Source organism: Rhinatrema bivittatum, chromosome 2 (genome assembly GCF_901001135.1).
Source record: "Rhinatrema bivittatum chromosome 2, aRhiBiv1.1, whole genome shotgun sequence".
NCBI classification, from domain to species: Eukaryota; Metazoa; Chordata; class Amphibia; order Gymnophiona; family Rhinatrematidae; genus Rhinatrema; species Rhinatrema bivittatum.
In genome coordinates, this window is record NC_042616.1 from 23,736,984 (window position 1) to 23,748,987 (window position 12,004).

General features: G+C 49.0%; 1 protein-coding gene across 1 annotated transcript in view; it reads right to left on the reverse strand.

Moving 5' to 3' along the window:
* The window catches only part of LOC115083147, a 127,126-nt gene extending 120,489 nt beyond the window's left edge, over positions 1 to 6,637 (reverse strand). Inside the window, 5 exon segments of the mRNA XM_029586955.1 lie at positions 1,235 to 1,332; positions 1,536 to 1,928; positions 2,556 to 2,754; positions 2,756 to 4,017; positions 6,626 to 6,637. Coding sequence (XP_029442815.1) covers positions 1,235 to 1,332; positions 1,536 to 1,928; positions 2,556 to 2,754; positions 2,756 to 4,017; positions 6,626 to 6,637 — 1,964 coding nt within the window.
* Between the last annotated feature and the right edge of the window lie 5,367 nt (positions 6,638 to 12,004).

Here is a 12,004-nt window from a genome sequence, read left to right on the forward strand (position 1 = left end):
ACTAGGTGGTTTCCTTAATTCTGTTGGATATGATGTGTGCATACATTGTTTCTTGTTGTTTTGAATTTGATCCTGTAGGACAAGGGGGGGGGGGGGGCAGAGGGTATAGAACACACAACATTGTAGAAACTAATTTCAGTTTACTGTTTATTGTATCTTCACAATTTTGTATACAAAACATTACATTTTCTTATTAATGATGTTTCTAATAAAAATTTTAAATTGAAAATAAATAAATAAATAAAAGCTTGCTGACAGACTGGCTAATACATCCAGTTTCTCTCTATCCTATCTATAAGCTTTTTGCAAGCTTTTTACAGGCAATAGACCCTTTGTAGAGCAGGTGATTCTGGTATATCGAGTCCTGATGTTAGGAGTGTCAGGTTGGGATCGGTATGAGCCCCCCTCCAGTCAGGGTGGGGCCTCCTTCATTTAAACCCAGAAAACACTTTAAAAAAAATTTCATGATTGTAATGGAGGAAACACAGTGGCTCACAATAATATTTAACCCCCTAAAATGTCCATCAAATTGTTGTGGATTACCTGACATTACACAGATTGTCCCAGACAGAGGGGCTGATGGAAAAAAAAAAAAAGCACAATTAAAAAAAAATTACAATATAGAATTGTGCCGTCTATCCCGCCCCCCTCCCATGCAGGCCAGTTGTATGGCTGAGGGTGCACCCCCCACTCCTGTCTCAGCCACTGAGCTCTGCAGCTCCTTCCAAGGGGAAAAAACAGCCCCTCACACTGATCCCCACCACTCATTCTCCTCCCCCAGCACATGTCTGGCTCCCACACCCTTATTCTCTCCTTCCCCCTGCCAGCACACTCCTTCCTCCCCCTCCAGCTCCCTCTTCTTTGTGCTGTTGCCAGTTGAGAGCTTCCCTCCCTTCAGCCTTCAAGCCTGCCCTGCTGCATAAAATCTTCCTCAATGCTGTTGCTTGCCATCAGTGCCTACCCACGTGCTCCTCTGACATGAACAGGCCTCGTCGGCAGCAGCAGCCAATCACAGGGACAGCTGGGCTCAAGTCCCACCCACCAAGTCCAAAAAACCACAATTGAAAAAAACGCCCAATAATAAGGAAGCCGCAAATTGAAAAAAAAAAATAAGGCAGGTTGGCTTCCCTGTCCAGAACCCTCAGAGCGAGTTCTCTGTCTCCAGGGCCAATCAGGAAACACAGTGAGCTTTCTGGCCAATAGCACGCGCAGAGTGTTCCAGTGTTACAGGTACCCAGGGCTGCTGGGATGTGATTGCTGATCAAAGCCACCTTCAGTCAGGGCAGCATCCAAAGCCTCTGCTTGAACTACAGTGCAGCGGTCAAACACTACCTGCAAGCCAGCACACAGGGAATGAGCTCTCTGGGGAAAACTGTCACAGGGTGTTGTATTTTACAGTGTTTGTGTGGACCCTTGTGCCGGCCTGTCTGAGACCGTGGGGAGATGGTCTATGGTCTCCTAGGATACAGGCCGGGAGGCAGATACCAGGTAGAGGTGGAACAGCGGCTTCGCCCTGGAAGCTGGTGCTCCCCCAGGAGGAGCCCGTAGGGGCCCAGCCGCTGGGACTTAGGTGGTCTTCTGCGTCGAGGCTGGGTAGACACTGGAGACAGGCAAAGTCTGAAGACTGGACTAGAGCTGAGGCTGGACTGGATCTGGACGGGAACTGAGGCTGAACCAGATCGGGACTGGAACTGAGTCTGGACTGGACCTGGACTGGAAATGAGGCTGGACAGGACCTGGACTGGAACTGAGGCTGGACTGGATCTGGACTGGAACTGAGTCTGGACCGGATCTGGACTGGAATCGAGGCTGGACCAGATCGGGACTGGAACTGAGGCTGGACCGGATCTGGACTGGAGCTGGTCCAGGCAGGAGCTGCTACTGCAGGTAGTCCAGGCAGGAATCAGAGCAAGCACGAGTCTGAAGAACTAAGCAATAGAAGAACAGGTTAAGTTACCCGGAGACCCCGGGTAGGGTCAGGCAAGGTTTCAGGCAGGAACAGAGCTCGCTATGGCTAGTTCACTCCGGGGCACGGCAGACAGAGAACCAGGCAGGAACTCTGTTTCAAGGCATCTGGCTGGAGTCTGGGCGAGCCTATTTAGGCCGCAGCGTCTGATGTCACTCTTGGGGGCGGAGCAACCTCTGGCGGAAAACGGGCTAGATAAGCGCAGCTTGGCCGCGCGTGCGCGCCTAGGAGGTGCTGAGCAATGGCATCTCCCCCGCAAAGACGCCCCAGGGCCGCCCGAACTCCACTGCTGGTCTGGCTGGAGCCTTGAGGTAAGGGCCAGGATGCGAGCCGCGCGACCCGGACCGCAACACAGGGCAAAAAAAATAAACTACAAATCATGCAAAACACCCATGTTGCCAAAATCGCTACTTAGCTGAATAACTTTTCCAGCTAAGTAGCACCGCTCTGATCCACCCACTGCCCACCCACAACTTTCTCAGCCATTGAACATAACTGGATATTGAGCAGCAGTAAGATAGAAGGATAAGTCCTACGTATCCAGCTTTCTGGAATCTGAATATCAACCTCCCTGATTCTTATAGCTTACTTGATGGAAATGGAGAAGTTTTATTGTTCTTGCATCCGGCCTTTTAATATCTTTATTAGGCCACTCTTCTATTCCAAAACTATATGAAAGCAAGTGAACTGAATTTGACATCTGTGTAACTTTTCTGGTGGCTTGCAAGGTCTTCCTTTCTACTGAAGTTTTTACCAGACGCAGTACATTAACTTGGTTTTCCTCCAGTATGGATTCTCTGATGCAATATCAAATGCACCTTCCGAGAGAAGCTTTTACCACATTCAGTACATTTAAATGGTTTTTCTCCAGTATGGCTTTTCTGATGCTGCATGAGAGATGACGTCCGACTAAAGCTTTTACCACATTCAGTACATTTAAATGGTTTTTCTCCAGTATGGATTCTTTGATGCAATGTCAAACATACCTTCTGAGAGAAGTTTTTACCACATTCAGTACATTTAAATGGTGTTTCTCCAGTATGGCTTTTCTGATGCTGCATGAGATATGACTTCCGACTAAAGTTTTTACCACATTCAGTACATTTAAATGGTTTGTCTCCAGTATGGATTTTCTGATGCTGTTTGAGATATGCCTTGTCACTGAAGCTTTTATCACATTCGGTACATTTAAATGGTTTTTCTCCAGTATGGATTCTCTGATGCAATATGAAATTCCCCTTCTGAGAAAAGCTTTTACCACATTCAATACAGTTAAATGGTTTTTCTCCAGTATGGACTCTCTGATGTAATATGAAATGCTCCTTCCGACCGAAGCTTGTACCACATTCAGTGCACTTAAATGGTTTTTCTCCAGTATGGATTCTCTGATGCAATATGAAATGCACCTTCCGAGAGAATCTTTTACCACATTCAGTACATTTGAATGGTTTTTCTCCAGTATGGATTTTCTGATGCCGTCTGAGACATGCCCTGTCACTCAAGCTTTTATCACATTCAGTACATTTAAATGGTTTTTCTCCAGTATGGATTCTCTGATGCAATATGAAATTCCCCTTCCGAGAAAAGCTTTTACCACATTCAATACAGTTAAATGCTTTTTCTCCAGTATGGACTCTCTGATGCAATATGAAATGCTCCTTCCGACCGAAGCTTGTACCACATTCAGTGCACTTAAATGGTTTTTCTCCAGTATGGATTCTCTGATGCAATATGAAATGCACCTTCCGAGAGAATCTTTTACCACATTCAGTACATTTGAATGGTTTTTCTCCAGTATGGATTTTCTGATGCCGTCTGAGACATGCCTTGTCACTCAAGCTTTTACCACATTCAGTACATTTAAATTGATCACTGTTATTACTTTGGAAGGGATTCTCTCTTCTCAGGAGTCCCTGGTGCTCAGGGATGTCTGTGAACTCCCTGTTACTTCTCTCACAAGCAGTGACTCCATCCAGTGACTCTCCTGCAGAGTCTTGCTCCTTCTTCTCTGATTCCTGCTTTCTTTGGCGAATGTCACCCCCCTCAGTCCTCTGGGCAAGATTCTCACAGACATTTCTTGATTGTTTTTGGTGTAAGTGCTAATACTATAGGGTGTTCTTCTCGATTCTCCTCCCTCTTCTCTTTCTGTATGACCTCATTGTCTGCTGGATATAAAAAGAAGGAAGTAATTATGTGTAAGTGACAATGGCATGGAAAGCTACCAATAACCTGAGATGAGATGTTTAGAAGGATCACATAATGAATGCATATTAAAGAATTCTGTGACTTAGCAGAAACTTTATGTGATGCCTATGAAAACCTCTCTATGATGTCTCTATAGAAATATTCAGAGAAGTTAAGAAAATCAGTGGGTTCAGCAACCAAAATAATTCACGCAGCAGCAGAGTCACATGATCCCAAGGAAAGCTTCTTATAACTAAACAGGCCCTGTAAGTTTGGAGCGTTTGCAAGGCTTGCAGGCTAGAGTGAAGCAGACAATACATAATCTGCTGTACATCCAGATTGCCTCTCCCAGCTCTCAATGAGGATTCAGAAACCCAGGAATAAATGGGTTACATTGGGCTGTGGTAGAACAAGACCTGTAACTCTGAGACACCCAATTTCCCCAACTTTGCAGCGTTCTGTATATCCACCCCACTACTCCCACACAGAAGTCAGACATCCAGGATTCAAAAACCCAGGAAGGTGAAATTACTACTCAGCTGATAATTTTCTTTCCTCTAGGATAGGCAAGCCAGTGCACATAAATGGGTTATGCATGCCTACCAGCAGATGGAGACAGAAACCAACAGACTCGCTGATGTGACCCTCATATAGCCCTGTACTGACATCAGTGTCCCAGTATTCTGCGAAAGTCAACTGTGACAACTAATTAACAATAGAACTGTAAGTCCGGAGTTAAAAACACTTCCTCTCCCAATCATTCACTTCTTTTTTTTTTCTTCCAGTGAGCAAAGCACTGGACTCAGATGAGAAGGAAATGCAGAAGCCATAACAGACAAAGAAGGCAAACACTTACAAGGCCCTTAGACGACCTGAAGATCTGCATCGGCCTACGAATTCTGCCTTCAATAATGTCCCTGAGAAAGGACAAATAGAAAAAATCAGTACAGTACTGTACAGGCAGCTCAGGGCAGGATTGTGGATTGGCCTGCCTCTCAGAGAGGAAAGGAAATTATCAGGTAAGTAGTAATTTCACCTTCCTCTTCATCCACGCAGTCCAGTCACACAAGTAGGATGTACCAAAGCTACTTCCTCATAAGGGAGGAGGCTGCTCCGGCAAAAGATGCAACGTCTCGAACCCCAACAACCATACAATAATACCTGGGAAGGGATATAACCAAGACAACGTCACTGCTAGGCAAATCTCCAACAAAGAAAGAAACTATTACTCTGCCCAAGATACCAGTAGCTAAATGTAATCCACTTTGAAGTGCTGAAAAAAGTGCGAAAAGCAGAATATAAATCTAAATAAATTGGAGAAATTACTTACCTGATAATTTCTTTTTCCTTAGTGTAGACAGTTGGCTCAGGACCAACGGGTATAGTGTACTCCTGATAGCAGATGGAGACGGATCAGATTTCAATCTGACGTCAGCCCTAGTACATATACCCCTGCAGGAAGTGCAGCTCTTCAGTATTTTCCGTTCCACAGCAGTTAGGGACTCTATGCACGCTCGCACAGCGTTAGAGTAAATTTTACCAAAGAAATCCAAATTAAGAAGTAATCTTACCTCTACAGATGAGCCCCACTCTCCTGCGGTGACACCCATTGGGTCCCTCCCCCAGTCGAGATTCCCGAGGTGATTTCCACGATCCCTTGGAGGTAAGCCTTGGTCCGGCGGCCGACCCTTGGCGGGGACCTAGCCCCCGACATCGGGTGATGCTGAGAGGCAGCGGGTGCAACCTCGAGCGCGGCGGTGAAGGTATTTCCCTCTCCCCCGCAGCCGGAGACCGCCCGGAACAAAACCAGGAAGCGCCGAGACAAGGTAAGGTAGAAATCTATTTAAAAGTCTGCGGTCTCTGAAGCTCGAGGAGACACACAGGTCGCCAGCTGGGACCAGTGCCACCGGGTTGACCGGCCCTAGCAGGGCTAGACCCCGGTCAGATCCGAGGGTCCTCCCATGTGGAGACCCTCTGAGGTGGTCGCCATATTGTCCACGTGGTAGCCGTCACCATTTTGGCCTTGTTCGCAGCCCTGTCTGCCATCTTGATCCGTGCGCACAGAGGCGAGCCGCGAGCTCAAATACCCTGTGCGCACAAGCCGGGTGCACAAGCGAAGCGCATAACCATGCACTCACTGTGCCGGGCGCAAAATTTCGACCCGTGCATGCACATCGCTCTGCACACGTGCACCAAACCTACGTGCGCAACTTCGACACACACCGGAGCGCACAACTGTATTGTACATGCAGAAGCCATGGCGCCACGAAAATAAGCTCAAAGCTCAGGGCCTTTGCCCAGCATGCCACATTAGAGCTGCACAGCATGAGGAGGCCACGGCCCTGTGTATACAGTGCGAAGAGGCCTTAGGGGACCCAACTCATGGCCCTCCCCAGCCGGAACCGGACCCCAGCCTCTCGAGCGGTAGGCAGGACCTAGCATCTCCTGGGTGGAATTCTTCAAAGGTCTGCATACCTTCATCCACATGCAACCGGGGTCTCCTACAGTGCGGTCACAGGCCCCACCAGAGGACCTCAACATGCCAGGACCCTCTATGCCCAGGGAAGTGATCCCACCACCCAGAAGCCCCACCTTCGGGGACACAGACATCTCAGATGAGGAGTCACAACCCCTGGAGGAAGGGGAACTCCCTCCGGGGACAGAACCCCATTGAACCATGAGACGCTTCTTCACCAAGGACGAGCTTCCAGACCTGGTCACACATAGCTTAAAAGAGCTTGCCATCCCGGGCACAAGTGCTTCGGGGGACCTAAGACGAACCTACTTTTGGAGGGACTTCGTCAGACCATTTCCCACTATTACAAGCCATCCAGCAACTAAATGACCTGGAATGGGAGGCCCCAGAAACCACGTTCAAAGGAGGCCGGGCTCTGGCAGCCATGTACTCTCTGGACCCTGCCGCCAAAAATCCCCTGGCATGTCTGAAAGCGGATGCCATGGTCTGCGCAGTCTCAAAGTGCACTACTATCCCGGTGGAGGGAGGAGCAGCACTCAAGGATGCTCAAGACAGACGTCTGGAATCCATCCTCAAACAGTCCTCTGACTTCTCCGCTATGTCTTTACAGATTGCGGCCCTGCTGTGCCGTGGGTGACACGCACCTGCTTAGCACAGACCAGGAATAACACTCCTGGGGAAGCCCTGGAACAGCTGTATCATTCCCGCGGACGCCGCTTCGGATCTGGTACGCACAGCAGCTAGAGGAGTCTCATCCGCGTGGCAGCCAGAAGACAAATCTGGCTCCGAAACTGGTCTGCCGATACATCCTCCAAACAAGACTCACAAGGACTGCCTTTCAAGGGAACACTTCTGTCGGACAGCGAACTAGAGAACTAGCCAACAAGTGGTTGAGTCCCCACTGCCGCGGCATACCAGGAGGACAGGAATAAGAGAAACCAGCAATCCTTCCCCCGGACCTCCAGGGGCAGAGGATCACCGCGCTTCAAACCCATATAGAAGCTCATATCAAGCAGCGTGCCCCGCAGGCCGAAGCCAGTCCTTTCGGAAACAAGCACAATAAAAGGGAAGCCACGCGGGCCCAGGCCCAGCCGCACCCCACAATGAAGACCAACCCACCCATCCAAAGGAAGAAGCCATTGGGGTCAGACTGGCTATATTCTAACAAAGATGGATCGAGATAACTTCAGACAAGTGGGTCCTATCATCACTACGAGAGGGATATTACCTGGACTTCCACCACCTCCCTCTGGCCAAGTTTGTGGAATCTCCTTGCCACGACCCTTCCAAGAGAAGGCAGTGGAAGTTACACTGACCAGATTACTGCCTTAGAGGCCTATAACACCGGTGCCTCCACACAAATAAAACTGGCCATTATTCCAATCTATTTTATCGTTCCCAAGAAGGAAGGAACATTTAGACCTATCCTGGACCTCAAGGCAGTCAACCGTCACTTGAAGATTTCTCGCTTCCGCATGGAAATCCTACGCTCGGTAATAAGGGCGATACAACCGGGAGAGTTCTTATCCAAGAGCATCAGCGTTTTCTACGCTTCTCGATCCTGGACCGTCACTACCAGTTCCGGCACTACCTTTCGGGTTAGCCACTGCACCCCGGACGATCACCAAGATCATAATGGTGGTGGCAGCAACACTGAAGAAGGAAGGAATCCGCGTGCATCCTTATCTAGTTTATTGGCTGATCAGAGCGAAATCCCCAGAGGAAAGCCACCAGGCAACAGAGTTAAAACACTAATGGAGAGCCTCGGATGGGTGGTCAACACAAACAAGAGCTGCCTGCAGCCTTCCCAATCTCTAGAATACGTGGGAGTCCGGTTTGACACCAAACAAGACAAGGTCATCCTGACACTGACAAGGAGATCAAAACTGATGACCCAGTTACGAACCCCGCTGAGCGAACTTCGCCCCACAGCATGGGATTACCTACAAGTTCTCAGACTCATGGCATCCACACTGGAAGTAGTCCCATGGGCACGGGCTCACGAGACCCCCTACAACGCTCACTACTATCACGATGGAATCCACTGTCCCAGAACAACACCATACGGCTTCAGCTCCCGGACAGAGTTCGGGCCCAACTACGATGGTGGCTACAAGAAGCCCATCTCAGCCAGGGAACAAGACTATCCTCCCCAACCTGGATCCTACTCACCCGGATGCCAGCCTACGAAGATGGGGAGCACACTGCCAGGAGTCGGGATGGAATACCAATCGCCTAGAAGCCCGGGCAATCAGACGAGCCTGCCTAAGGTTCGGTCACAGACTCCGAGGCAAAGCGGGTCAGAGTGATATCGACAATGCCACAACAGTGGCCTACATCAACCGACAGGGGGGGAACCAGAAGCCAACAGGTGTCCCTAGAAATAGACCCCCTAATGTCATGGACGGAACAAAGCTCCAGGAGATCTCCACCGTCCACATCGCCGGGAAAGAAAATGTCGCAGTGGACTATCTCAGCAGAGAAAGTCTAGATCCAGGAGAATGGAAGCTGTCAACCACAGCATTCCAATTGATAGTAAACCGTTGGGGAACACAAACCATGCACCTCAGGGAAAAAGGTCCAACGCCCAGGTACCCAGTTTCTTCAGCCACAGATGGGAACCCCAGTCCCAGGGAATCGATACTCTAGTACAGATCTGGCCACAGGAGACCCTGTTATACGCCTTCCCGCCGTGGCCCCTATGGGGCGCAATCATTCACAAGATACAGCTACTCAGGGGACTAGTTCTTCTGGTGGCTCCGGATTGGCCAAGAAGACCGTGGTACGCAGACATGAGAAGACTGCTCGCAGGGAATCCCCTACTTCTGCCTCCTCACAGGGGACCTCCTACAACAAGGTCCGATCCTCCACGAGGACCCAGCTCAATTCTCTCTTACGGTCTGGCCATTGAAAGGGCTCGCCTGAGAAAGAAAGAGCAAGATACTCGGGGGCTGTAATAGTACACCCTCCTCCGAGCACGCAAGTTCTCCACATCGTTAACGTACATAAGGATTTGGAGAGTATTTGAAGCCTAGTGCGGAAGATCACGACATCAAGCCACGACCATTTAAAGTTCCCGTGATCCTGGAATTCTTACAGAACGGACTAGAGAAGGGACTGTCCCTCAACTCCATCAAGGTAGAGGTGGCCGCATTGTCATGCTACGGCTCCAAGAGCGAGGGCGACAATATAGCTTCTCTCCCGGAAGTGTCACGCTTCCTGAAAGGAGTTAAAACACATTCGCCCACACTAAAGTGGCCGGTACCGGTTACCTCTGTGGAATCTCAATCATCGTTCTGGATTTCCTAGTGGAAACTGCCTTCAGACCCCTCCGAGGCCTGTCCCTCCGCCTGTAACCTTAAAGACTGCGTTTTGGCTGGCAGTTTGTTCAAGCCCGCCGCATCTCGGAACTACAAGCACTGTCCCTGCCGTGAGACGTTCTCAGACTCACCCCGGAATCCATCCAGCTACACACGGTTCCCTCGTTCCTTCCCCAAAGTGGTCTCACACTTCCACCTTAACCAGACCATCTCGCTACCATCGGCGGATGACTTGAGGAATGCGGAGAAAGCCCGTAGTCTACGCCACCTCAACATCGGCAAACTCCTATCCAGATACCTGGAAATGTCGGAACCCATCCGAAAGACGGACCACCTTTCGTCCTTCACAGGCAGGAAAAGACAAGGGGAAGCGGCCTCGCGGGCAACATAGCCCGCTGGATCAAGGAAGTTATCAAAAGCGGCCTACATAGAAGCAGGAAAGCCTCCACCTCTACAGGTCAAGGCCCATTCGACCATAGCCCAGGCAACATCCTGGGCAGAAACCAGAATGATGTCACCCGCCGAGATCTGCAGGGCGGCGACATGGTCCTCCATCCACACCTTCTCCAGATTCTACCTTCTGGATGTTCAGGCTCGGGAGGACATGGCATTTGCAAGGGCAGTACTAAGTGGGTCATGGGCAGCCTTCCACCCAATTCGGGAGTAGCTTTTATACATCCCATTGGTCCCGAGTCCATCTGCTACACGCTAGGAAATGGAGAAATTACTTACCTGATAATTTCGTTTTTCCTTAGTGTAGACAGATGGACTCAGCATCCCAACCCTTGGCTGCCGTTACACATGGACTTTCAAAATGATTCAAGGGTAAGCCACGTTTTCGTTTACCTAGGTGTGTCGACGCTTCCCGGTTCAGTACACTGGCGGTCTCCAGCTATAGTCAATCAACCAGTCAAGTTAATCAAGTTATAACGTTTAACCAAGTTATGAAGTTATGCAAGTTAATCACATTAATTAAGTCAATCAATCAGTCAGTCACACATATATCCACAATGCTTTTTGAGGAGAATACTGAAGAGCTGCACTTCCTGCAAGGGTATATGTACTAGGTGCTTGACATCAGATTGAAATCTGATCCATCTCCAACTGCTAACAGGAGTACACTATACCATTGGTCCTGAGTCCAGCTGTCTACACTAAGGAAAACAAAATTATCAGGTAAGTAATTTCTCCAGTAGGTTTCGCTTAGAACAAGCAATGATAGGGGCCATGCCACTACAGGTGTTATTCTGGCAGCCTAAAACTACCTGGAGATCTTTCGATTTCCTCCCGAGAACACAGAAGACTACACTTACAATATGGTCTCAATGGAGGGGTCAAATAGTGGGCTCTTTTTCGTATTTCCAATCAACACACCTATTCCACAACATATGTTCCCAGTGGGTCTCCATTCCCAGCTTTCCACAAATTGGCAAGCCAGGGTATTGTGTGCATAAATCATTTATGGAAGGAGGGGGACCTGATGACATCTAATGATTTTCAAGAAAGATTTCGGGGAGGTACACAGAACGTTTTGGGTGTTGCCACAGGTCCGACACTTCCTGAAAAAGCTCCAGGCCACTCAGGCGGTTCGCCCTACCAAATCACTGTTTGAATCGTATTGTGAACATGCTGCTAAGATCAGGGGAGTTATTTCCAAATTGTGTACTCTTCTCAATACACATTCACCTTATACATTTACACACATACGTGCATGGGAGTCTAAACTGGACGATGTGTTAAGTGAAGAGGATTGGGACATCATGTTTCAGAGGACAGCCAAAAGCTCTATCTCTGCAGCAATTCAAGAGCACTGTTATAACTACTGTATAGGTGGCATTTGACTCCTGTTAAATTACATGCTATGTACCCTCATATATCTGATAAATGCTGGCAATGCAGTCAAGCGGGCTCATATATCCACGTCTGGTGGACATGCCCTTTGGTGATTCCTTTCTGGGACAAGGTCAGAGGGTGGCTGAGGGAATTGACCATTGCGGAAGTACCGATACAACCTGTTCATGTTTTGTTGAATCTCCCAAGCAAGGGTATGGATAAAGC